Here is a 25,783-nt window from a genome sequence, read left to right as displayed (position 1 = left end):
AGGCTTCCCTAGGGAGAAGGAACAATGATGGAGCGCTTCCCGTCTGCTGCGTAGATATAAGCTCAGCATTCTGCATGCAAACCTGTGGTAAAGTCATGCTTGGTTCCATTTCCATACCCAAAAATAAATCATCAGAATAATGCAGCCAGTTTAAGTATAAATATCTGGGGCTTTGCACAGCTGCTCCTAACCAGAGAAAGATCAATTAAAGGGAAGTAATAAACACAAGATAACTAGATGCTGATGGTATTTGGTCAGGTTGGATTCAAAATGCCAATTCAGCGGCGACACAAACATCTTCAGGTTCAGCGAACGGCGCAAAACCAGTCACGCATTTCCAGTGTATCACTCACCATTACTATGTTGGCTAGGTGGGCAGATATGAGGGCATAGACACCACCAGAGGAGCCCACGACAGGCGCAGTCATATCAGCAACAGATACTGCCAAAGAACCTTAGAGAAAGGGGAAAAAAGATTTTGACTACAAAAATCCTGCTAAACAAATGTTCTCCCTCCTTTCTCATTCATTAACTGCGGCAGGGTAGCCATACTGGGGGGGGGGGGCTCTTCATTTTGCTTTATTGTGCAATAATTGCTTCTCTGTTGCCTGTTTGTTACAGGGCACCTGTAAGCAGGATAGCATGTCTGTTGTCAACAAACACACTGACGTGGATCCCAGTGGTGTGCAAGCGAGAGACATAAAGTGCAGTTCTGCTTACACAGGTCTTGTGCGATATCTAGCACTTCTTTCCCTATATATCAAAGCACTCTGAAATTGGTTGCACAACATTTTGTGCAAGTGGAAAAGTAGAGATACAGTTTGACTTTGCACAAAGGGTTACTGTGGTTTTTTTCCCCTTGTGTGCAAGAGCAGAAGTTTTTCCTTGGAGCAAAACAGAATCCATTGATCCCAATTATCTCGCTAATCTCATCAGGGATACACCTCGCATATAGCTCTGAGAGAGCTGTGTCTGACCCAAGGTCACCCAGCTGGCTTCAAGCGGAGGAGTGGGGAATCAAACCCGGCTCTCCAGATAAGAGTTCTGCTGCTCTTAACCACGACACTAAACTGGCTCTCAAGATGTTTGATGTATGCCCAGTTTCTCAGACCTGAGTCTTTGCTGACCTTTAACTCCAATAGTGAAGAGAGGCAAACGAAAGAGAATCTGATTGGAATATAAGATTTGTCTATTATGTTTAGACAATTATGTCTAAACAAGGAAATGCAAGAGAACTCAAAAAGGAGAAATCTCATTCACTTCCCTGCTGGCCTCCGCCTAGCTCCATTTTTGCTTATGTGCCTTCCTTCCACTCTTTGTCTCCTCCCTCCCTCCCTGTGCCCCCCCCATCTTTATTCTCTTGCGCAATTGCCCGCTGGAAGGGTTTCCAACAACCCTTTAAACCCTTTAAAAGAGCTCTAGAGGAATGTTATATGCCACATCATGAAAACATTCAGGCGCCCATTTAAGCATCTATTAAAAGGACGAGGCATTTTTCTCTAGGCCCGTTGGCAACCATGCCACTGGTCTTTCCTCACCCTGAAATACAGCAATCCAAAATACCTCCCCCAAATTGTCCACTAGATATATGATATCATTAGTACCTTCTTGTGTGGCAGCAAGCAGTGTGACATTTGCATCAGCTTGTATCCACGGTGCTGTTGATTGTGGCAAAAGGCACAACTCAAGCATTTAAAACCAAAAATATTTTCATGCCCATGCTACGAAATAATTGGCTCCTGGCAAACAAGTTTTTTCTCCCTCTGATCATTCATGGTAACAGCTCCATCCTTCTAACAAGAGAGCTATTTCCTTTCCCCCTTTTTATTTTTAGCATTTCGTTCCCACAGGTCGACACAGTTAACAAGAGGAAAATCAGCAGTGCCAGAATATGTGGGATGCAGAAAGGTAAAGTGGGAGAGCCAGACATGCTGAGTGTTAGACAAAACCCCAAAAAGGGACAAAAAAAAGGGGGGGGGGAAACTGGAGGTGTTAAAGAGTAAGAAAAACTCCCTTCTCCAAGGAGCTTGGAATCTAAATTTTGACACTGTGGGACCCAGATGAAGGAAAGGGAAGTAACAAGTACAGGGGAGATACAAAGGAATGGACCCAGGGAGATCTACTGTTCACTGAGCGCGTCATCAGTCTCTCTGAGGTGGGTTATACCATTGCATATTGGGGGCTTGAATGATTGAGTGTTTCTCCATACCAAGGAAAAATCACTACACAGAGAGAATTTGTGTGTCAGGCAAAGGATGGAGGAGTCTTCTGTCATTTCTTATGGTTGGAATGATAAATAAATCATTATGTTGGTCCCAGAAACCTAATTAAAGGATTCCATGTTTGGCGTGGTTATAGGTGGTTGTGAGCTGGTTCTGCTGGCTGCTGTGGGTACAGGAGAGAAAATAACAAACCACACACTTGCTTTATATTTAGAAAAGAAATAAGAATTCTGTATTGTAGGAACTCCATACTCTGATAGGAAAGGAGGAGAGAGATATCCTAACTACCTGTCTAGTTTAAGGATGGACATGGCTGCTAGGACAAGGCCTGCATCCATGCTGCCAAGATGGAGGGAGGAGAAGGAGAGAGGTGTTGCCTGGAACAATACCAGGAAGAGAAGAAGTGAGAAGGAGGAAGTCAGGAGGAGGAATGCCTGAGAATAGCAATCTACATCTCAAAGGATAGTCAGAGCAGTAAACACGAGTGCCCTGACCTCTCTGTCTAACTCTTTGGTTTGTCCCCCTCTGAAACTTGAGGAGAGGGACAGCACTGGATCCTCCTCTTCCAACATGGAAAACACTGGAAGCAGCAACCCTTCTGGAACTAAGCCAAGGCTGGGCGCAGCTGACAAACCTCCCAAGCTGATAAAATCTCAAGCCCCCCCCGCAATCATCAGCTGAAAAAGTTGTAGCCCAGATGCAGAACTATGCTTGGCTTGGGAATCGCTGAGAGATTATGGAGTTAATTCAAAGCAAAGACTTCCACAGAAAAGGTGGGTTTTGAAGAAAGGCTTGAAGGAAGATAGAAAAATGAGATGCTTCAGGAATTCAGGGTGGGAATTCCAGGGATAAGAGGCAGCTAAGAAAAATGGGAAGAGCTATTTAAGAGAGAAGTCGACCTTCCAGCAGCTGTGGTTAGTGGTGGCAAAGATGGGCATTTTCAGTATTGTAGAGAGAGGAGTAATATGACAGTGTCAGACTGAACTTGGAGAGCAAAGAAGCGGGAATCCAAGATAAAGTCTAGGTTTTGCGTCTACTCAATTGGGTAGGAAATTATGTAATCACAATTCCAGTGTGGTGTCGCGGTTAGCGTGTCAGACTTAGGATCTAGTCTGACAGTCTAAGGACAACAATTAGGATCTGGGAAACCCAGGTTCAAATCCCCACTTTGCCATGGAAGCTGGCTGGGTGACCTTGGGTCAGTCACACTCTCTTAGCGTAACCTACCTTAAAAGGTTGTTGTGAGGATAAAATGGAGGAGAGAAAAATGATGTAAGCTTCTTTCGGTCTCCATGGGAGAGCATTGGAGATAAAAGTTAGGTGTATAAATAAAGTAAATAAATAAATAAAATCAGTGGATATGAAGATGAAGGCTTGGGGGGAAAAGGATATTAAGTTCAGTTTAAGGCAGCATCATGCAGACGTATCTGCCTGGCAGCTGGAGATGCAACGGGGGGGGGGGGGGGGGATCTGGGGCAGAGAGAGATCTCTGGGTTTCATCAGCATTCAGGTAAAGTTTTGATGAAGTGACCCAAGAGAACAGACAACCTAGAGATGAACCCTGAGGAACAACAGAAAGCAGAGAACACATCAGATGGGTAATTTAGTAGATAAAAAGAGACTGCTGATAACAGCACCTTACATCTTAAGACACAGAGGAGTGTAGGAGAAAAAACAGTCGATTGTACTACCAAAGACAATGGAAAAGTCAAAGATGCGGTGAACACACAACACGGACATTGGCAGTGATGCGGTAATTTGACAGAAATCATTCGTTATTTTAGCGCAAGCTATTTCAGTCAAGTGCAGAATCAGCATTAGAGGAAAACAGGAAAGAAACTGGATGGGATAACGTAAGAAACAGCACCTTCCCTGCGGCCTGGGAGGGGAAGAAGGAGAGCAGGTAACAGAAAACCAGGGCGCTTCGAGGAAGGAGAATAGGGAGCAGTGGAGTATTTGGATGTATTAGGAGAACTGGAGGGAAAGCCTATGATTATATGATGGAGGCCAAAGTGGAAGTATAATTGTGGGGAAATGGCAGCTGGGAGTAGGGAGAGGACAAAATCAAGGCCCTGTTCCACGGACAGAACTGCTTTCTGCTTGTGGAAAATTTAGCCTTGGATCCAGCCCTAGTAAGAAGTTCATGATTGGCATGCCTAATAAGAGAAAGCAAGTGGACTCTTTATCCTTTATCCAAGATCGAGTCCAATAGCATCTTAAAGACCAACCAGATTTCCAAGGCGTGAGCTTTTGAGAGTCAAAGCATTCGTTATGCAAGTCAAGATTAGATGCTGAAGTCTAGAGGATAATGGAAAACTTTGCCCACTGCACTGAAAACGGGCTTTCACTAAGATGTTTAAACTGCTCCATTTCTAGCTGTCTAAGGCATTTATTACATTTACAGCTTCTCGCTTCTTTGTACTTTCACACAGCAGAGAGCAACTTCTTGATTTATTACTGTTCAATAAGGCACAGTCCTCCTGCATCTTTTATTTGTTCACTACAGCAAAAATTAACTTATGTAGGGGAAGGGGGGAAACAATAATAACTACAACCGCCAATCACTCTCCCAGCCACCGTGTAATTTTTTCCCAACTGCCCTTTGTGCTCCGTCTCTTGCTTTAATTAGATCTTGATCTATCTTCCCTGCCCACTTTCTTCACCTCTCAACTGCAGGAGCCCCCCAGGCATGAATAATACATGCAGGACAAACGTGGAAATCAATCAATTCATGAGCACTTATCAACCAATAGATTTACTGGTTACTGACTGACCAGTTGCCTTTAAGCCTTTAACTAGCAATTTTTGGCTGGCTACTGCCTCTACTGTACACAGAAGAGAAGCCAAAATAAAAATGGTGGTTAAAGGGGAAAAAACCTCCCGGAAGTATTTTTTTTTACCTCAGGAAATTTACCTCAGGAAAATATATCTCTCAGCCCCACCCACCTCACAGGGTGTTTTGTTGTGGGGATAATAATGGCATACTTTGTAAACTGCTCTGAGTGGGTGTTAAGTCATCCTGAAGGGTGGTATATAAATTGAATGTTGTTGTTGTTATTATATTCAACTTTTATTCTGCCCTCCCCATACAAGCAGGCTCAGGGTGGATTACATCAAGTAAAAACATGTATAATAAAACTTACACCTTAAAACAGTTTAAAATCAACTGTTTAAAATAAACCATATATGTGCCCTGACCTGGATAGCCCAGGTGAACCTGATCTTGTCAGATCTCAGAAGCTAAGCAGGGTTGGCCTTGGTTAGTAATTGGATGGGAGACCTCCAACGAAGACAGGCAAGCAATGGCAAACCACCTCTGTTAGTCTCTTGCCATGAAAACCCCACCAGGGGTCGCCATAAGTCAACTCTGACTTGAGGGCAACATGTACGCAAACCGTATACATAGGACAGCTATAGATGGCTTAGAAAAGAAGCCCTCATTAATTAAAGAAGTAATAACATCTAAATGTAATGTTACCATTCAACTTCAGCATCGGCAACTTAGTGTATTACCGCAACAGAACATCTTAGAACTACTCAACTTCCAAAATGCAGATCATCTTTCCAGCTGGACATAAACCTTTTTTTAACAATCACACAACTCAGTCGTGTTCATTTCAAACACCCTCCTTTGCACCGTCATCACACCTATTATCTCTGTGACTCTTAATACCTTTGTATACTTTAGTTATATTTTGTTTGTTTTTACACTGCTATTCATAAGTTACAATGCAATCCAAACGGCCAAGAAAATTGTATTAACTAACCATGAAAGAACTGTGTTACTGGACATTCCACTCTTGTCAGAGCTCTTTAAATGATAAGTTTAATTATTATACTAAAGCCTGTTGCGGAACACCCTATACAGTTCAACAGAACAGTAAAAAAAGAAAAAGACATCATGCATCTTGATAACTTTCTACAGTTTTTTCTGCCAAAGACCGCCTCCATATATACGACCAAATACTCAAGTATTAAGGGAACAGCGCAAATGGAATTTTAATTTTGTTGGTTCATTGCCTGGGACTTCAAATGGAAATTGCTGTAACTTCTTGATACATCTGTCTTGCTGCATTACATCTGCATAGTTTGCAAAATTTGGCAGCATCTGGAAACAAAGCATTTAAAGCATCATTAAAAGCAAACCAGAATGCTTGCAGCTGAAGGGCTGACTGCACACCTCTGCCGCTCTCTATTAACTGTGGCAATATGTTTGCCAACCTCCAGGTGGTGGCTGGAGATCTCCCAAAATTGTAACTCATCTCCAGGCCACAGAGAGCAGTTCCCTTGGAGAACATCGCTGCTTTGGAGGATGCAAAATATGGCGTTATACTCCGCTGAGGTCCCTCCCTTCCCCAAGCCCAGCCCTCTTTAGTCTACACCACCAAAATCTCCAGGAATTTCTCAACCTGGAGCTGGCAACTCTATACAGTGGTGATCAAGGGCGGTCTGTGAGTTCTGAAACAATTGTCCCCAACCCCAGAATGGAAAGTAACTTCAACAAGTCCTAACACATTTTAGACTTGAAAGGTTTTTGCTCCCACAAAATGTCATTTTCAAATGACATCCTCATATACCATTTGAAAAGCTAATAGGAGCAAGGATTCCAGAACTGTACATTAATAATAACAACAACAATAACAGTGAGCTTATATACCACTTTACTAGACAGATGAATGCCCCCTCAGAGCAGTGAACAAAGTCAGTGTTGTTCTTATCCTCGCAATACAGCTGGGGAGCTGGGCCTGAGAGGAGGGGCTGACCCAAGGCTCCCTGCTGAGCTCAGGGCAGGAGTGGGGGTCAAACCAGAAGAGTGCTCACTTGCAGTCCAACTGTTAAGCACTGTGCTACGGCAGCTCTTTACAGCTCTTTGCAGCTAAAATGTATATAAACAGCAAGGATAAATGACAGCAAGATCCATTTGCACATTCTCCCCAAGGTATGAAGATTAGCCACTGATTGCTCAATTGGGTAGCTGATTCGACATCCGATGTAACACTTACCTGCAACAACTCCAGCGATGTAGACAAACCCAATCCTTGCTGCCCCATGAACCATTTCAAGGGGAACTCCAACCAGAAGTTGCAGAACTACATTGAGTCCAAGGTGCTCAATCCTGAGGCAAAGGGGGAAAACATTCATTTTTAAACATTATTTTAACTTGCCTTTGTTACTAATAGACAAGTGCAAAGTTTTGGTATGTGGAGCCAGAATAAAAACCTGTTAGTCTTAGGGATGGATGGCGGGATAGATATGTACTAAACAGAAATATCAGATTCTAAAAACATGCAATGAGAGAAGGGCCGTTTCCAGACGGCTTACCTTCTGCCGCTCCATGCCACAACGTCACGGTTCGTGCTGGGGCGAACGTGAAATACTGCATTTTCTCACACGAGTTTTGTGCGATGTTGCGTGAGAAAACGCGCTATTTCGCGTTATCTCCGGCACGAGCCGTGACGTTGCGGCATGGAGCGGCAGAAGGTAAGCCGCCTGGAAACGGCCAAGGTTGCAAGCTTCAAGTCTGGCTTGAAGGATGAACGCTGTTGGAATGAGGATGTTGATTTGGATGGCCAACAAAACTTTTCTTGTTACATTTACAGTAGAGATGGGCACGAACCAGAAAAAAAAAAAGAACCATGTGGTTCGTGGTTCGTCACGTTTCACGAACCACGAACTTTCACGAACCTGCCCTGGTTCATGAATCGCTTCGTTTTTGTTCATGAAAGTATCACTTCCGGGCCAGCAAATCACCACTTCTGGGTCAGCAGATCACTTCTGGGTCAGCAGAAAGTCCATCCCCTATTGCCTAGGAAATTGATTGATCAGCACCAGGCTGTCTGCAGTGATGAACTGAAAAACAAACCAAATGAACCAGTCTAAAGTTCGTGGCGGTTCGTCAGAAATGGGATCTGACGAACCACTGGTTCACGAACCACGAACCAGCCTAGTTCGTCACAAATTTTGGTTTGTATTCCGGTTCGTGCCCATCTCTAATTTACAGCTCTTTCTATAGACGTGGAGTAAATATCTGTTTACAATTCATGAGTCTGAGGGGACTGAAGATAAGCCATGAAGTGATTTGTATTCATAGTCTCCACATACGCCACAACCTACTTGCTTACCTCACCTTTCCTATATTTGTTTTTGGCATTTTTTTTGGTAAGAGAATCTCATTTGCTTGGAATGCTTTCCACTACACTAGAAATACTGATGTGAACAGTCAACATGCCCTTGGGGGGGGGAACCCATTGTATCTAAATGTGTTTTACTATCCCACCCACTCCCTGCAAAATTTTTAGAGTTTATCATTCCATATTGGTCAACTTTTCTCACAGATTTCCCCCCTGCACTTCATTATTAGAAGTAACTACAATCTAATCCGTGTCGATTACCACCCACACCCCTTACTGGAGCCAGTATTTTTTTTAAAAAAGAAATCACTGAGTTTTCCACATTAACAAAGACTACGCACTCAGGCTGGCTTAGAATAGAGTCAAACGTTTACAAATGTCTATTTCTTTCTAGAGAGGGAAAGAGTGGAGTCATGGGAAGGCACCCAACATTTTCTAACAAAGAATATCTCTTTCATTTAAATGTCTCTTGTAAAGCAGTGATTTATTTTTGTCTACCAGACCCTCCAGAGGTTTCATTCCCCCCGTGGGTTGGCTGCATGTCTGCTCTCTTAAAAACAAGTCAAGGCGCTTTCCATTCAGTTTGACTTCTACTGTGGCCGAGAGCGTCAGCGTCCCGTAGTCAATAAGCGCCCATAAAACTTAATTAGCTTTCTAATGCTCTGAATGTGTCATTCTTTAGATGACAATATAATTGATTTATCAAGGCTTCAACCTTCTCTGCAACCAAACAAATGGGGCAGTAGATTCAATGCAAGACAATAGTTATGCCAGCAATACAAATAGGTGCCCCCCCCATTAATTCACGTCAGCTTTGCTTTAAAGCAGAGGGCTAAAATGTACAACTCTTGAGTTCTTGTAAAGCTGTTCTGCATCAGGGGAACTGAGACCCAAGAGCACATCTTTGGGAAGCTCTCGGGAAGCACCTTTAACGAACGGCTCCTCCTGTGATGCCTTCTGAGTGTCATAGAAAAAGCAGAGGAGCACCATAAAATAACAGCTCCACATTAACATTTTAAAGTCACAGCAGGAAGTATGACAACAATAGACTGCACCACCTTTGTGTTACAGCTTGCCCTTTGGGGGGGGAAAGGAGAGTGTGAGAAATAATGGTCTCGCCACTTTAAAAAAAGATTATTACTTTTTCTAAGATTTATTTTATTCTCTGGATGCGAAAAAACAACTTAATGTGGGCAGGCTGGTCCTAAATGATAGTTTAGTTATCCAGCTCTGGTACAGGTTCCACTGTTAAAAAATACAGCAGGGATTGCTTCTCACGAGGGGAACGTGAGTGTGTGTGCGCGCGTGCGCGCAGCTTTGATAGTCTGCACATCTAAAAGATTTAGAATCTACTACAGAAAGCAATAAAGCTACAGTGGCTAATATTTACAGATGTGAGACACAGGATACTGCATCTTCCCTAGAGTTTCCCTTGGAAACTAGCCAAGGGTGTGAAAGAAACGTGATAATTAAAAGGTTCAGTACATTTTTCAAGCAACAGGACAGGCTAATGGCAACAAGATACTTGTCACGGCAAAGGTTAGCATTTTTTGCGGGTAAGGAAGTCATACCGAACACAATTTAAAGCACTTGTCTTTTCGGGGTGTTTTGGCAGCTGTGCCGAGAGGCGGGGGGAGCCAGTTCTTTTCATTCCAAGAGATTCCATAGGACTGAAATGATATTTCTGAAGATTTGGGACACCTGCATTTCTTTTGCCTTTATCAAATATGATGCAAATTTCAGTCACATCCCCAGCCCCCTGCCACCCGCCCAATGTTCTTCTGACATGGAATTCAGGGGTGTTTATTATTCTAAGAGAAAACGGTCACTGCTAAGTAATCCAGGCCACGGCTCCAATAAGAATCCTTTTGAAAACATCCTACACAAAACATTTGCGCATATAGCATAATCTGTGTATGCTCAGCTGTATTTTTTTTTTTTTACAAAATACACAACTTACAGTGTAACCCTAAACAGAGTTACTCCAGTCTAAGCCCGTTGAAATCAATGGGCTTAGATCAGAGTAACTCTGTTTAGGATTCCACTGTTAGTGTTTTAGGACCTGACTAGATGTGACATCAGGAGATGTGCAAAAGTCTCTCCCAACATTTTTAAAAGTTGGGGAGGACAGAATTTGGAATGGGACTTTGGTGTGTGGTGGAGAGGGTTTAACTCTTTCTCTCTACATCATTTTCCTGATGCAAACTGTTCCTTGAGTGCTATTCGCCTCCCAGCAGACGATAATGATTATGAAAAGCAGTGGGTGACATCCTACCTTATGCTGGAGGAAGTTCCTCCAATTTATGGAGCTTTTGGCCAACTTGTTGCAACAGCCACTCAAGTTGGAGGAAGGCTCCTGAGGCTGCAGGAAGGCTCCAGACTTTGCTGAGTGGCGTGCTAGGACACAGGTGAGTGTGTGGGTTGGGTGCGTTAAGCATTGCTCCATTGTGGGGCCTCCTACAGGTGCTAACAATGCTTTTTAAAAACATGTCCACAGATCTCCACTGTCATACCTAGCTTGGTTTCAGGTGGGCAGCCTTCTGGGTCTGCAGTCGAAGACCAAGACCCAGCTCCAACAGCCCCTTTAAAGACCAACTAGATTTCCAAAGTATGAGCTTTCGAGAGTCCAAGCTCCCTTTGTCAGACTGACTCGTGGAAGTTCATACCTACTTGGTGGTTTAAGGGGATACTGGGTCCAGCTCTTGCATAACTAGCTTGGTTCTTAAAGAACCAGCTCATCCACACAGGACATCAACGAGAGGACGTTTTGGAGGTCTTTCCTTCATAGGGTCGCCGTAAGTCGGAGGCGACTTGACAGCACATAATACACACACATTTACATAACCCCCCCCCAATGTCATGCAACCCCCCCGCCCCCCGCCCCCCGCCCCTGCAGGAAGTCAGTATTTTCTTCAGCACTCACCCTGCATGCACGAATATGTAGGTGAGGTACCTCCAGGCTTGGGCACGCAGCTGAGGATGATACAACAACGAGTTCTTCAGATATAAGGGGTGGGTAACTTGCAGCACAAACCTGTCTAGCATCACTCCATTGTAAAGAAAGAAGGCGACCTAGAAGAGCAGAGAAAACCCACAATTAATGGCCACGATCCACCCCTGACTGTTAGTCCCAACTAACACTGTAATCCTGTATGTGTCATTATCCTAGTCTATGCCCACTGGTGTCAACGAGCTTTATCTGAAGTAACTCTTTGTAGGATTGCACAGAGCTCGCACGTCTATTCTGTTGCTTTTGGGGGGGGATTTAGTTCCTGTCTTATTCTAGACCGTGCCCAAGGTGTCTCTGCACTGGCCTCTTGGATTGCTTATTGCTTCAATGGGTTTACAGCGCAAATGAACCACCAGCTAGAAGAAACGTAACTTCAAAATGGCGCTGGTCTTTTCAACATGCTTTGGCATCTCTACAGAAATATCCGGAATAGCATCAATATGCAGCACATACAGTGGACAAAAGGCCCTTTTCAATGTCGTCTATGAAAACACTCATTTTCTCAAGAATTTAAACCCCACCTACAGCCATGCACAATATAACATGGAGCCAATCAGTCAATACCATAATGAACAGAATCATCACTGACCCAAATAATTGCAAAGTTTGAGTTTCACTCAAAGTGACGAAGGGTGGGACTGGATGTTGTACGAGACATTCTTCTCCCTGGCAACAGGCAGCATAAACACAACTTGTGGGGTGGAGTCATCACACTGAGTGTTTCTCTGCCCTGCCCCATATTCTGGCAAAGAGGGCACAGCAACTTGCACGTGATGTTATACCAGGGCCGTTTCCACACAGCTTAGCTTGTTGTGGAAAATAGTGAAATCTCGCGCGAAATCACGCGAGAAGACGCTGTTATCGCGTCTTCTTGTGCAATAACAGCGTCTTCTCGCATGATAACAGCGTCTTCTCGCGAGATTTCGCTATTTTCCACAACAAGCTAAGCTGTGTGGAAACGGCCCAGGTCTTGGGTTGTATCCAGACTGAATCTTCCAATGGCAGAACGGAACTTTCCTGCCTCTCCCCTCCTACTGCAGCCCACTGATCTCCAGGAAATGTTGTTCCAGAGGGATAAGGGACTCTGAGGAAGGACACGAAGGGAGCCTGCACTGGGATTGGGGGAAATTGCTGGTTTAGTTTGGATCCAACCCCTCATCTGGAAGAGGGGGAAAGAGCAGGGGGCATTTTGTAGAAAAAGAGATGCAGGAACTCATTAGCAGAACTCATTAGCACAACTTATTTGCATATGCCACACCCCTTGACAATCACTGGAAGTGTGCTATTAGCATAACTGATCTGCATATGCCCCGCCCCCTGACATCACCTATCCTGGCTGTTTTGGACCCAATCCTGGCCATTCAGGGCCAAAAATGGGCCCAAAATGGCAAAAATGGGCTGAAAATGGCTGAAAAGGGGCCCAAAATGGTCAGGATTGGGCTGCTGCTGAGCGGGAGAGTGATCCACCACCCATCAGAGGCCCTATCCTGGCCATTTCGGGACCAATCCTGGCTATTTTTGGCCTGATCCTGGCCATTTCGGGCCCAAATTTAGCAGTTTCAGCCCCGATCCAGGCCAAAACAGGCCCAAAATGGCCAAAAATCAGGTGGGCGGGGCCACCTGACATGTGACCTTTTTGGAGAACTACCGGAACTGCGTTCCTGTGCGTTCCCCCTCAAAATGAGCCCTGGGAAAGAGAGACAAGAGTAGCAGCTGTTCCATCTAGTGATCCTACGGAAAACAGGCACACACACTTCTTTTGAACCCCCTTCTGCTGGCGAATACTTGCCTCTACAATGGTAATGGCGATCATGAACCAAGGAGGAGGGCAGCAGGTGTAACTGTCATAGTACCACTTCCGGTCTATCTCCCGTGGTAGCGTCTCATAGGCAACATGCCGAATCAACCGCTGGGAAAGGCTAAGTCCAGTCTCCTCCAGCAACGCCTTGCTGCACAACCTTCGGTTCCCCTGCAAAATGGCTTGGCGGAAGCTGTTGGACCTTTTGTTACTCATCTGAAAGGAAATTGGGTGGGGGGAGAGGGAGAAAGAAAGGAAAAATTAAAATGCTGAGACCAAGGAAGGGCCTACTAGTGAGATGGAAGGAATCTGGCTAAGCTCAAAGAGAAGCGCATGAAAAGGCGGCCAATATGGAGAGTTTTTAGCCGATCTGGGCAATCACCTTCCCTCTCCTCCTTTTCCCCCCAACGTCTGGCATTCCTTCCTGACCCAGCCCACCAAATCTGCATCCGAATCCCCAAAGAACGGACAATGTACATAAATCAGTCACCCCATACTTATAACTGGGGTGTGTGCTCTGCCTTGAATGGTATGGAGGGTGGCCAAGTCGTATCTTGCAAGGAAGTGGTTTTTAAAAACGGATGGTGTAAGACCACCATCTTTAAATATTTCCAGATTTGAAAAATTCCATGTGTTCTTATTTTAAAACTGTATAAAATAACAAAATGTGATCTATTATTTTGAGCTGGAAATATGAAAGAACTGACTAGCTTGTTCTTTGTTGTTAAATGTTAACAATTCAGGGGTTGGTTTGTTTTTGGAGAGCTAGGAGACAGATCTGTGATGTACTACATCTGACAAAATTTGAAATTGGCTTGGTATTTGGTATGTTAAATCTAAAGAAAAACTTTCTTAAAGTACAGTTTCTGTGCTACTCAACAGTTACGAAATGTATATATAATTTAATGCAAGATTAATGGGAGAGATGCTACTCTAATGATGCCATCTTTTATCATATTTTTTGGACATCTTCTATATAAAATTGTGGGAAAGAAATTCTTAGTTTGAGAAATAACTGGATACATCATTTCTTATGATTCAAAGAGTTTTTTTATGTTCTCTGACAGAGAGAAAAATAATGATCTTAAGTAAGTGATAAACAAGAATAGCAGCAAAAAAAAGTATTACTGTATACTGGAAAAAAACAATCTGAGGTGCTATAAATGCCTAACTGGTTTAACAGAATGTGGACAACTGCACTCGTGCCAGATTTTAACTACATCATACTGGCAACAGCCCACGACAAAAATGAAGGCCTTTGTGACACGCAGAAGATAAAACTGGCTGAGGCAACTGTCACTCCCCTCCCAGGCTTGCTGTGGTAGAAAAATGTTTTGTGGCAACAGGAGCTGTGGCAGAACACGGGCAGGAGCTGAAGGACTCAGTCTGGAGGGGCACTTCCTGGTTGCTGGCAACCATTTCTGGGGCCCAACAACTCTTAACTGCTAACTGGCCACTGACTAACCCCACTGAGACCTTGGGGACCTGTGGCAGATGGGACTTTGCATGGTTGATTTTATATTCAGAGGGATGAAATGGCTGTCAGGTGTCAGAAGTTTGTTTGGGCTATACTGCATCTCTGCCAGGAAAGTCGTCTTTACTCACTTACAAAATGAATACCCTGCCTTTTTTCCATCATAAGGGCCACCAAGATGGCTAACAAATTAAAAAAAAACATACATAATAAAATCACGTTAAAAACCACGAAAACCATCAAAAGCACATCATAAAAACAATTAAAACCAGAGCTAAAATACATACAAACCATAAAAACAGCAATTAAAACATTGGGCAAGAAGGACGGATCACTGACAAGATGCCAGACAAAGCAAGAAGTCTTCGCAACAAAAGGGGACAGGTGAGTCTTGCTGGGAACGGTGTTTGGGTACTGGAAAGAGGGCACCAGTAGCGGCCCCTGCCCACTTCACATAGAGTGAGAGCCACCAGCTTGCAATGTTGATAGCTTCCATTTGCCCCCCACAGGGCTGCTCTTCATGAACCTTTTCACCTTGCCACTTTTCCCAGTGGCCTTAATAGCCAATCTTCCCTAGTAGAGGACGCACACCTGCAAGTAGCAAACCTATTCAACTAGAGAGGGAGGGGAAACCCTGAACATTATGAAATCACATCATGGACTTCTTTTAGTAAAAAATTATTGAGGACATATATGGGGAAAACGTGGTCAGTAGCACCACAGAGAACTGATGTCTCATATGCACTGTGTTGAATCAAAGTGACGCCTAATTCACAACAAGCTCATGTAGCTAACAGACACATTCCATTGCACACAAATCTCCTCCCCATCCTGTCTGGCCCCAGCACAGGAGGTCTGTTCTGCTTCTTTGCACAAATCACTATCACTACGTGCTACAGGAACAGCCCTACTTCCAGGCCTACGATCTTGGAAGGAGACCGGTATGAGGAGCAAGTTGGAGGTTCTGAACTTACAGCAGCAGACTTCAGTGTAGCTACAGATCTGTGCGTTCCATCATGATTAATCCTTTCCTTATGCAGATTCTTGAAGGTATGTATCACAACAGATACACAACTATGCACCTACTATTAGGAATATTAAAGCTGAACCGACAACAGGACAGCCCTGATAAGATCTTCTGGTATTTTATTCTGTACCTCAAGGCTGTATTACAAGATTTTATCTTCTGTATTAATCTGGAGTGAGGGTCAAACAGACCCCCAAGGTAAGTCACAGGAATTTAAAAAAAAACTCTTGAGAATTTTGCTGACCACAAAACCAGGTGCAAAGAAAAAAAAAGTATTTCCCTTTGGCAGTACAAGAACAGAACAGCAGCAAAGACAAAAATACAAGAACATTATGTTATGTTTATTACTTTTACGCTATGTGCTAATGTCACTTTCCCTTCCTGCAGACACAGGGGTAAAAATGACCCCAGCCCCTGAGTATATATACACTGTAGTTTACAAGCAGTGAAAAATAGAAAAACGTGAAATACCTTCCAGGCAACCGACTTCCATCAAGGCTGAGGACTAGAGGAGCAAGAAGCTGCGGAAGCCTGAAAACAACATTTTTTTCACCTCAGGGTCAATCTGACTCCCTTTCTGTCAAGGGCCAATGTGACTAGGGATGCAATGTGACGGACGGAGGCTTCGGCCACTGTTTACTTTAGCCATTAAGTATTTCCTAAAGCCAATCACAACCCCACTAGGGAAAATGTTTATTTTTCCTGCTTGAGAGGGGGGGGGGGGCAAAGACTGAAGAAATGGAAGAGGGTTAAACTCTCTCTCCTGAATCAAATTAGCAGCCCCACAAAACTTCTTGGTAATAAAGAAAGATCCACTGGGATATCCACTCGACAATATCCTAAGTCACAGCAGGATTTGAATCCAGAGGCATGTTAGAGACCAACAAGAGTGTAAGCTTTCAAGAGTCACAGCTCCCTTCTCCAGACACCCAACTCTGACTCACAAAAGCTCATACTCTGAAAATCTTGTTGGTCTCTAGGGTGCCATTGAGCTCAAACCCTGCTGTCCTACTGCAGACCAAGACGGCTACCCACCTAAAGTATCCGAAGTCAGAGTTTCATTGTTCTTATAAGTGGCTCCCTCAACAGGGCATCCGATTCCTATTTAACTTGGTAAAAACAGTAATTCTCCAGTGATAAATGATAAACTGGATGCAGATTCTAACTCACGCACAAACACAATCCTCGTGTTTCAGTCCTTGCCACCATATTTGTACATTCCTACATAATTTTGTACAGCAAGTATAGCAGCAAGTATAGCAGCTACCGCAAGTACACACACGTAACAAACACACAATGTGCACTTGCCAAAACCCATTCTGAGCACCATTGACTCAACACTTTGACTTTCGAGTGACATCTGCTTGCTGAACGCTGCCAGGGCCTTGCTCAGCATGAGAGAGAAAGAAAGTACAACATTTTTAGCATGGGAGGGGGGAATTGGATCCGTTTCTTTTTGGCTCATATCCTCAGGATTTCAAAGCCCGAACCTTCTGCTTTCAGACATACAAAGGCCGCTGAGTAATTGCTCCAAGCAGAGCCAGGCTGCTTAAAACATACTCGTTGTTGCTGTGAGCAACTCCGAGACACCACCAGTCACCATCAACGCAGTCCTGAGAAGAGGCCGCCCAGTCTAAGCCCATTGAAATCAACGGGCTTAAACTGGAGTAACTCTGCTCAGGGTTGCTCTGTACATGCCTCTGAGTTGCCTCACACAGTCTGAGCGGTCTTTGGGGGTTTGTTTACACATCAACAGCTCCCCCCCCCTTGAGACTCATGCACAGTCAAATGTAAACATTTTACTAGATGCTGGAGTCAAACACTAGGAAGGTGCTATCTCACCAATGGCTAGTTTGTGTGCTGCTGACCAGCAGTGTTTGACCGGTCACTGAGTTGACACAGTCATCACATACCTACTCAAAAGCTGCTAACATTAACATAACCAATTGAGATTCACAAAAATGGTATAAATCCAAACAATTTCTTAAAGGCTTGCACAAGATAGGCAGTATATAATGCAGTATAAGGTGTTCTTGGCTTCCTTGGTGCAATCCGTTTCTCTGGGATACTTCTCTGATTCTCTTCCCTACGTGCCAGACTGCTTGGGCACTACCCAGTTTGCTATAAGATCGTTTTTCAGGGTTTCCACCCTGTGACTTGGTTATTTTGCTAGGGCTGAACGGCAAGAGCTGCTTCCCAGCAGGTCAGTCTAGCTGTTCTCAGGAGGTACCTGAGCAATGGCAGCCGACTACCCAAGTGCTGGGAACAACCTTGGTCTAAGGTTGTTCCTAGCAAAGAAAGTCACCTTCCCCCTGTTCTAACTGTAACAATTTCTTAAAAATTTTCAGCAAACAGAAAACTAGCACAACAAACGGGGCTGAAGCTTTCATTTTGCTGTGCTAGATCTTTCTCTTTGCGTAAAGTATTTTTATGCGAAGGAGAATTAAAACTGGAATTTGTCACCTGCTGTCCGCAGTGCAATTCCACTTCAACACGGCACCATCTTATTCTTCTACATGGGAAAGCCAATGCGTGGAGCGGGGTGAGCAATGGGACAGCCAAACGGAGCCCAGTCCCCACTCTTTACATGCTGTCCAGCTGTCAGCATTTAGAAGAATCAAGCCATTATTCTTATTTTTAACCTGGGAAATGCAGGCAAACAGATAGCAGGGCTTATGGAATCAGAAACACCCCAGGAGTTGCATTGGCTTAGCAGATGAAACCCCCCTGTCCGCATCAGTTACCTGCACACAGAGCCCATTAATTTTATGAGGGGCTCCATACAGGTTGATTCTGATCACGCCTGGGTGATAGAAGAATACCAAGAGCAATTTCCATCGGTACTCTTATGAAACCAATAAATGTTCGTGTGAGGAGATGGAATGAAAAGCCCCTGGGGAGCACACTGATAGCTTTCCAGAACTGACACAAATCTTTTAACAGATTTAACTTCATTTGAAAAAAGGAGGAGCTCTAATTGCAGCACAACTCAGAGAAGATCAAATGGTCCCATAATGGAGGGGCTGCTGCTCTTCTCTCCCCTTAGTAACGAACACAAATATGCCATTCAGGATAGCTTCGAACATTCATTTTTTAAAACTCAGAAAGCACTTAAGAAACATGTATCTTTTATTATATACTTTTCTAGAGAACTCAAAAGTCTGCACACTTCAAAAAATTATTTTGGCTGGTTTTAATAAGCACTATTGTGCACTATGGTTGTTGGGGGTTTTCCGGGCTGTATTGCCGTGGTCTTGGCATTGTAGTTCCTGACGTTTCGCCAGCAGCTGTGGCTGGCATCTTCAGAGGTGTAGCACCAAAAGATGGAGATCTCTCAGTGTCACAGTGTGAAAAAGATGTAGGTCATTTGTATCTACTCAGGAGGGGTGGGGTTGAGCTGAGTCATTCTGTAAGAGTTTCTCAGGGTGTGGAATGCTAATGGCGGGAGGCTTCACTGAATCCTGAGGAGGTTCTTTTGCATATGGATTGGTGCTTGATGTGCTAATCTTCTCTGCAGGGCTATTGTCGGGTGTGGAGTGTTTTGTTGGCCTGGTGTTTTTCAGAACTGGAGCCCATGCTCTGTTCATTCTTAAGGTTTCTTCTTTCCTGTTGAAGTTTTGCTTATGCTTGTGAATTTCAATGGCTTCCCTGTGCAGTCTGACAAAGTAGTTGGAAGTGTTGTCCAGTATTTTGGTGTCCTGGAATAAGATACTGTGCCCTGTTTGAGTTAGGCTATGTTCAGCCACTGCTGATTTTTCAGGCTGTCCAAGTCTGCAGTGTCTTTCATGTTCTTTTATTCTTGTCTGGATGCTACGCTTTGTGGTCCCGATGTAAACTTGTCCACAGCTGCAGGGTATACGGTATACTCCTGCAGAGGTGAGGGGGTCTCTGCTGTCTTTTGCTGATCGTAGCATCTGTTGTATTTTTCGGGTGGGTCTGAATACTGCTTGAAGGTTATGCTTTTCCATAAGCTTTCCCATCTGATCAGTAATTCCTTTGATATATGGCAAAAACACTTTTCCTGTAGGTGACTGTTTTTCCTTGGTTGTTTGATTCATCCTGGGTTTGATTGCTCTTCGGATTTCATTTCTGGAGTAGCCATTTGCCTGAAGTGCGTGGTTTAGATGATTAATTTCCTCATTGAGAAAGCGCGGCTCACATATCCGTCTTGCACGATCCACTAATGTTTTCATTATGCCTCTTTTCTGTCGGGGGTGGTGATTGGAGTTTTTGTGTAAGTAAGTGTTTTTGCCATATATCAAAGGAATTACTGATCAGATGGGAAAGCTTATGGAAAAGCATAACCTTCAAGCAGTATTCAGACCCACCCGAAAAATACAACAGATGCTACGATCAGCAAAAGACAGCAGAGACCCCCTCACCTCTGCAGGAGTATACCGTATACCCTGCAGCTGTGGACAAGTTTACATCGGGACCACAAAGCGTAGCATCCAGACAAGAATAAAAGAACATGAAAGACACTGCAGACTTGGACAGCCTGAAAAATCAGCAGTGGCTGAACATAGCCTAACTCAAACAGGGCACAGTATCTTATTCCAGGACACCAAAATACTGGACAACACTTCCAACTACTTTGTCAGACTGCACAGGGAAGCCATTGAAATTCACAAGCATAAGCAAAACTTCAACAGGAAAGAAGAAACCTTAAGAATGAACAGAGCATGGGCTCCAGTTCTGAAAAACACCAGGCCAACAAAACACTCCACACCCGACAATAGCCCTGCAGAGAAGATTAGCACATCAAGCACCAATCCATATGCAAAAGAACCTCCTCAGGATTCAGTGAAGCCTCCCGCCATTAGCATTCCACACCCTGGGAAACTCTTACAGAATGACTCAGCTCAACCCCACCCCTCCTGAGTAGATACAAATGACCTACATCTTTTTCACACTGTGACACTGAGAGATCTCCATCTTTTGGTGCTACACCTCTGAAGATGCCAGCCACAGCTGCTGGCGAAACGTCAGGAACTACAATGCCAAGACCACGGCAATACAGCCCGGAAAACCCCCAACAACCATCGTTCTCCGGCCGTGAAAGCCTTCGACAATACTATTGTGCACTGTTTGTTTGGGGCTGGGGATTAACTTTCAATCAACACAGCTATATGAAACTTCCGTGAAACTTATAATGATCCATATTTTTTGCTATACGAGAATGTTGTCCATTATTCCCTTTCAGACAAACATTAAGGTCGGTTCTGCATTACAGATGGTATTGGTTCAAGCATCAGGGCTTCCCACAAAGAATCCTGGGAAATGTAGTTTGGTGAAAGTGTTAAGAAGGCAGCTAGCCCCTATCAGATGTACTATAGCTTTCCAACCATAAGCTTTGAGTGGGGGATGGGGAAGTGAAAAATTAGCTGGGTTGTAAAAAAAATGTGTAGAACAGCAATCTTCCTGCAGTTGTAATCTTCAGCTGAAAAATGCGACCATTTGAAATTCTGGACTGTAATTTGTCTGTATTCTGACATCACTAATATTTTATGATGGAAAGGTATTGCTTAGTTTCTGAATTGTATTTTTATAATGATTTATATGTGTTCTTTTTGTGCTGATAGCTCCTAGATAAATACAATAAATAAATGTGAATATACAGCACTGCTTGCCTTGCTCAGCTCTGGGAACTTCAGAATTCTGCAAATACGAAGGGAAATTGCTTCCAGCTTTACAATCTGTTCTGTTGCAAAGATTTGGAACAAGCAAGACATACCCTAAAAGGTATGAGGATGACTCTGGTGCAGCCTATATGGTGTAACAGAGGAACGCTTGAACTTGGGGTCCAAAAAACCCCTCCCCAAACTCAAGCTAGAACTTGGCCAAGGAATTAAAACTCAGGGGCTGTAGCTGAGGAAAGGGAAACAAAGCAAGGGCAATAATTAAACCTCTCTTGCTTGCTCCAGTTCAAATCGTGCACCCCGATGGCATTACTTTTAAATGAAATTAAAAGACATTTGGACATTTGAGGACAGATCTCGTTGCATCTTGCTGACTTGGACTCACAATCTCCAGTCCTACTGCTTAGTGTTTCAGATGGAGTTAAATGAGAACACACAGGACAAAAAAAGAAAACAGGATATATGCATACATACAAGTGCAACAAAGGATTATCCATAAAATCAGAATATTTTTATGCATAGCAAGTCAGCCCCAAAGCTTTCTCTTTACTGAGTCTGCAGACCAAGTATCTCTTCACGTATTATGTGCAACGTAGATTTCTACTGACACCACCAGATGTTATTTCTGGAGGGTGCAAAAATATCTCTTGTAATTTGCATTTTTATATATGTGGCAGTGGCAATATAGACAGCATCTGCCATCAAAAGTTCCTGTATTCAGTTTTAGAAAAACCAAAGTAAAGGTGTTTTTTTTTAAACAGGTGTATGTGTATTGCTACTGCACAAATACTGAGAGCCAAACTACAAGTGACGCCTAACACAGGTTGGACACTTGCCAGCTTCCCTCCAGTTTTGATGGGAAATGTAGGCAGCTTGGCGGAATGTTGGACAAGTGACAGCTGAAAAGTCCTTTGGGCAGCCGTCAGAGAGCCAAGCTGCAAGACCAGGATGACTACATTTCCCATCAAAACTTGAGGGAAGCTGACAAGAGTCCAACCTGTGTCAGGTGTCACTTGTAGCTTGGCTCACTGAAATAACAATTAAGAGAACTTCTGGGGTTCTGATCTCCATCTTCTCCAACCTTGCTGGGATGCAAGTTTGGAAAAGGACAATCAGCTGGGAGTCAGTTTCTGATGTCAGTTTCCTGAATCTCAGCAAAGCTAAAATACAGAGAGATGGGGGGAAGGGGTTGCAGGGGGAAGCAATCAAAAGCTGATTCCCTGATCAGCTAGGAGTCAGCTTTTAATCTCCCCTCCTCACGAAATATTAATGCATTCAAACAAGGCTGGGAAAACTTTGCTGCATTTCAGCCACAGCTAAATTTCCAGGGGGAGGAGGAGGAGAACAACCCCAACCATTCAATTTATATATCACCCTTCAAGGCAACTTAACACCCACTCAGAGCAGTTTACAAAGTGTATTCTTATTATTCCCGCAACCATCACCCTGAGAGGTTAGTGGGGCCGAGAGAGCTCCGAGAGAGCTGTGACTGGCCCAAGGTCACCCAGGTGGCTTCAAGTGGCGGAGTGGGGAATCAAACCTGGTTCTCCAGATTAGAGTCCCGCGCTCTTAACCACTACACCAAGCAGAACCTGACCCATAGCTGATCCGTGAGAAACTGCTTCTGGACAGGGCAGCCTCAAATGTCTTTCAACACAAACATTCAAGGTGCTCAGTGCAAGCTGAATATATCCAGGATCAGCTCCTGGTCTGATTATGAGAGCTGAACGCAGCGCATTCAGCTGCTGACCACATTTGCTGTGAATGTTGCAGCATCCCTAAAAGAGGAAAATTACATGTATCACTCGTGTGCTACTACCTGTGAGATTTTACACAGAAGACGTGTAAGCAAGCAGATGCTGATATTGACTCACAACACACCAATCCAAAAATGAGTACTAGTACTATTTTGCCTACAACCAACAGGATGGTGGGATTTTGCTGCCCTATATTGCTGGCGCCTTTTAAAAAATTGTGTTGCCGGTTGCCCCTTTGCCAGGCAGAGTATATTGGAGACTCCCCCGCTGTTCATTAGATCAAATAGCTTCTTCTGAGAACCCCAATTACCATTAGTTGTTTAGGGAAAGATGGCTTCCTTTCTTAAACTATATCACGGAACATCCTATCGAAGATTATGCTGTACCTAAGAAATACGTAGACATTTGTCTTTATTGATTATTAAAACCTGTAAAAATGTTCTTTACTTGACTCATTCGCCTAGTTTAAAAAGTTTGGAATCTTGATACTGTCATATTGTTATAGTTATGTTATTGTTATACAAAAAAATTCAGAAATAAGTTATAAAAAAAAGAAACAAACTTCCTGCTGCCAGCGGTACCAGGATTTCTGTTGCCAAAATCTAAGAATTGGCATCACATACCCTCGGAGAATGTCTCTCACCTCCAATATGTGCGGATTTCACTTTCAGGAGGGGAAAAAAATGTTCTCATAGATAGAATTAAAATGGCCATTTTTAATGGACATCTCACTTATCAAATTTTGGCTTTTAAAATGATTTGAAACAGCTGAGCAATCAGGACAAAGGGTGAAAATTTCATTGCCAAGTTCCACTTTAATAAGCATAACAATGAGTTACCGGACTGTTTCGCTTGGGAGACATTTCTCTCTTCTTCAGCTGCGCGTGGACCCCATTTCAGAGGGGCTACAGCTGATAAGCAAACTGAACACACTCAGACATCGCTCACATGTCCTGGTTATTAGACTGTTGGAGAGGCTTGCCCCGTCAAGCGACAGCCCATTCCCCACAATCTGACTTGTGCTGCTCTTTCTGTAGCTCGCAAATGGCATGCTACAAGGTCTTCCTGAAGACACAACGTCAATAAATGATTTTACCTCACTCTGTGGAAGGGTAAGGAATCTCTCTTACATGAAAGTACCGGAATGAATCTCTGGAGAAATGCTTTAGTGAAATAAGGGCTGTGGGCTGGGGATCCTACGTTTCCATTCTGCTGAAGGCAGAGGCCTCCTCTTGAGCAAGAAGCCTTTCTTCAAAAAACAACATGTCACTTCCACCTGAGGAAGGCGCCGCCATTAATGGCACAGACCCGTAAGATCCAACCCGACGGATTGCATCTAAATTATGTTGCCTTACATATCATCTGTTGCTTTGAATATGTACTCCTACGTACTACCTGTGCTTTAAGTTGTCTAATGTCAATCCTAGAAGTGATTATGTTCTGTTTCAGTATTTTCTTCTACTTTGTACTGGATTCTTGCTAAAGCTATGTCTTTTTAAACTTGTATCTATTTACCCTATGGCATTCTTTATGGAAATGTCCTTGATACTGTAAGGAAATGTACTTGATATGGATTGTACTAATCTCATACTGTGTAATCCACCTTGAGTGAGAAAAGCAGACTATAAATGACATAAATAAATAAATAAATAAATAAATAAATAAATAAATAAATAAATAAATGTGCCCTTCCGCTCGCAACATTCCCTTCCATTCACGGAAGGGCTCTTTTTGGGAGCAGAAGAGTTCTTCAACGAGTCCTTCGGTTCCAGCACTCCGAGGCCATCCCCTGCTATCAAGTTTTACAATGATTCTAAACTAGTCCTCCTATTGTACCTGGAAAGGAGCAAGGTTACATTTTGGAACAACAGATTTCCAATGGATCCACACACCCCCCCCAAGCTGAATTATATAAAGTAAATACTAGAAATGTATTCCCCATTACTATATATGGATGTGAAAGTTGGGACAATGAAGAATGCTGACAGGAATGAAATTGTTTCCTTTGAAATGGGGTGTTAGAGGAGAGTTTTGCGGATACCACGGATCACCAAAAAGATAAATAAGTGAATTCTAGACTGAATCAACCCTGAATTCTCCCTAGAAGCTAAAATGACCAAACAGAGGCTATCATCTTTTGGTTACATTATGAGAAGAAAAGTCTCACTGAAAAAGACAGTAATTCTAGGACAAGTTGAAGGCAGTAGGAAAAAAGCCAAGATGAGATGGATTGACTCAATAAAGGACGCCACAGCCTTCAAAGACCTGAGTAAGGCTGTTAATGATAGAACATTTTTGAGGTCGTTAATTTATAGGGTCGCCATAAGTCAGAAGCAACTTGATGGCACATAACACACAGAAATATCAGAACACAAACACTGCTCCAATGTCTCTAACTAACTGCAGGTAACTTAGCCAAAGAGTTCTCTCTCATGTAGCTATGTGTTTTTTTTTTCTTTACTGCGGCTCAATGCATCTCCCAACACACAACAGCAGAAACTCTGAGTTATATTCACAGAACCACCAGCTTATAGAGTCTGACACAATCTCATTTATCTCTCTGCTCCAGGCAACTATAATTAGTACATAGAACAGCCCCCAGTAAACGAGGCTCCTCAAGCACTCACATGCTTAAAAATTAAGTACGTTCCTGGATTTCTGCCAAAGTGTTCATCTCCTTGCCAAATGAAGACCTAACCTGTAAGACCTCAAAGTATAAACAGAC

General features: G+C 43.5%; 1 protein-coding gene across 1 annotated transcript in view; it reads right to left on the bottom strand.

Annotated features, from left to right (window-relative positions):
* Window positions 1–25,783, bottom strand: part of RHBDL3 (rhomboid like 3) — a 113,062-nt gene that overhangs the window by 9,773 nt on the left and 77,506 nt on the right. Inside the window, 4 exon segments of the mRNA XM_055003540.1 lie at window positions 354–454; window positions 7,226–7,338; window positions 11,277–11,425; window positions 13,153–13,377. Of these exon segments, the coding sequence (XP_054859515.1) occupies window positions 354–454; window positions 7,226–7,338; window positions 11,277–11,425; window positions 13,153–13,377 (588 nt within the window).

Source organism: Eublepharis macularius, chromosome 19, assembly GCF_028583425.1.
Source record: "Eublepharis macularius isolate TG4126 chromosome 19, MPM_Emac_v1.0, whole genome shotgun sequence".
NCBI lineage: Eukaryota > Metazoa > Chordata > Lepidosauria > Squamata > Eublepharidae > Eublepharis > Eublepharis macularius.
The sequence above is the reverse complement of the archived record's forward strand: the minus strand, read 5'-3'. Positions and strand labels throughout refer to the sequence as shown.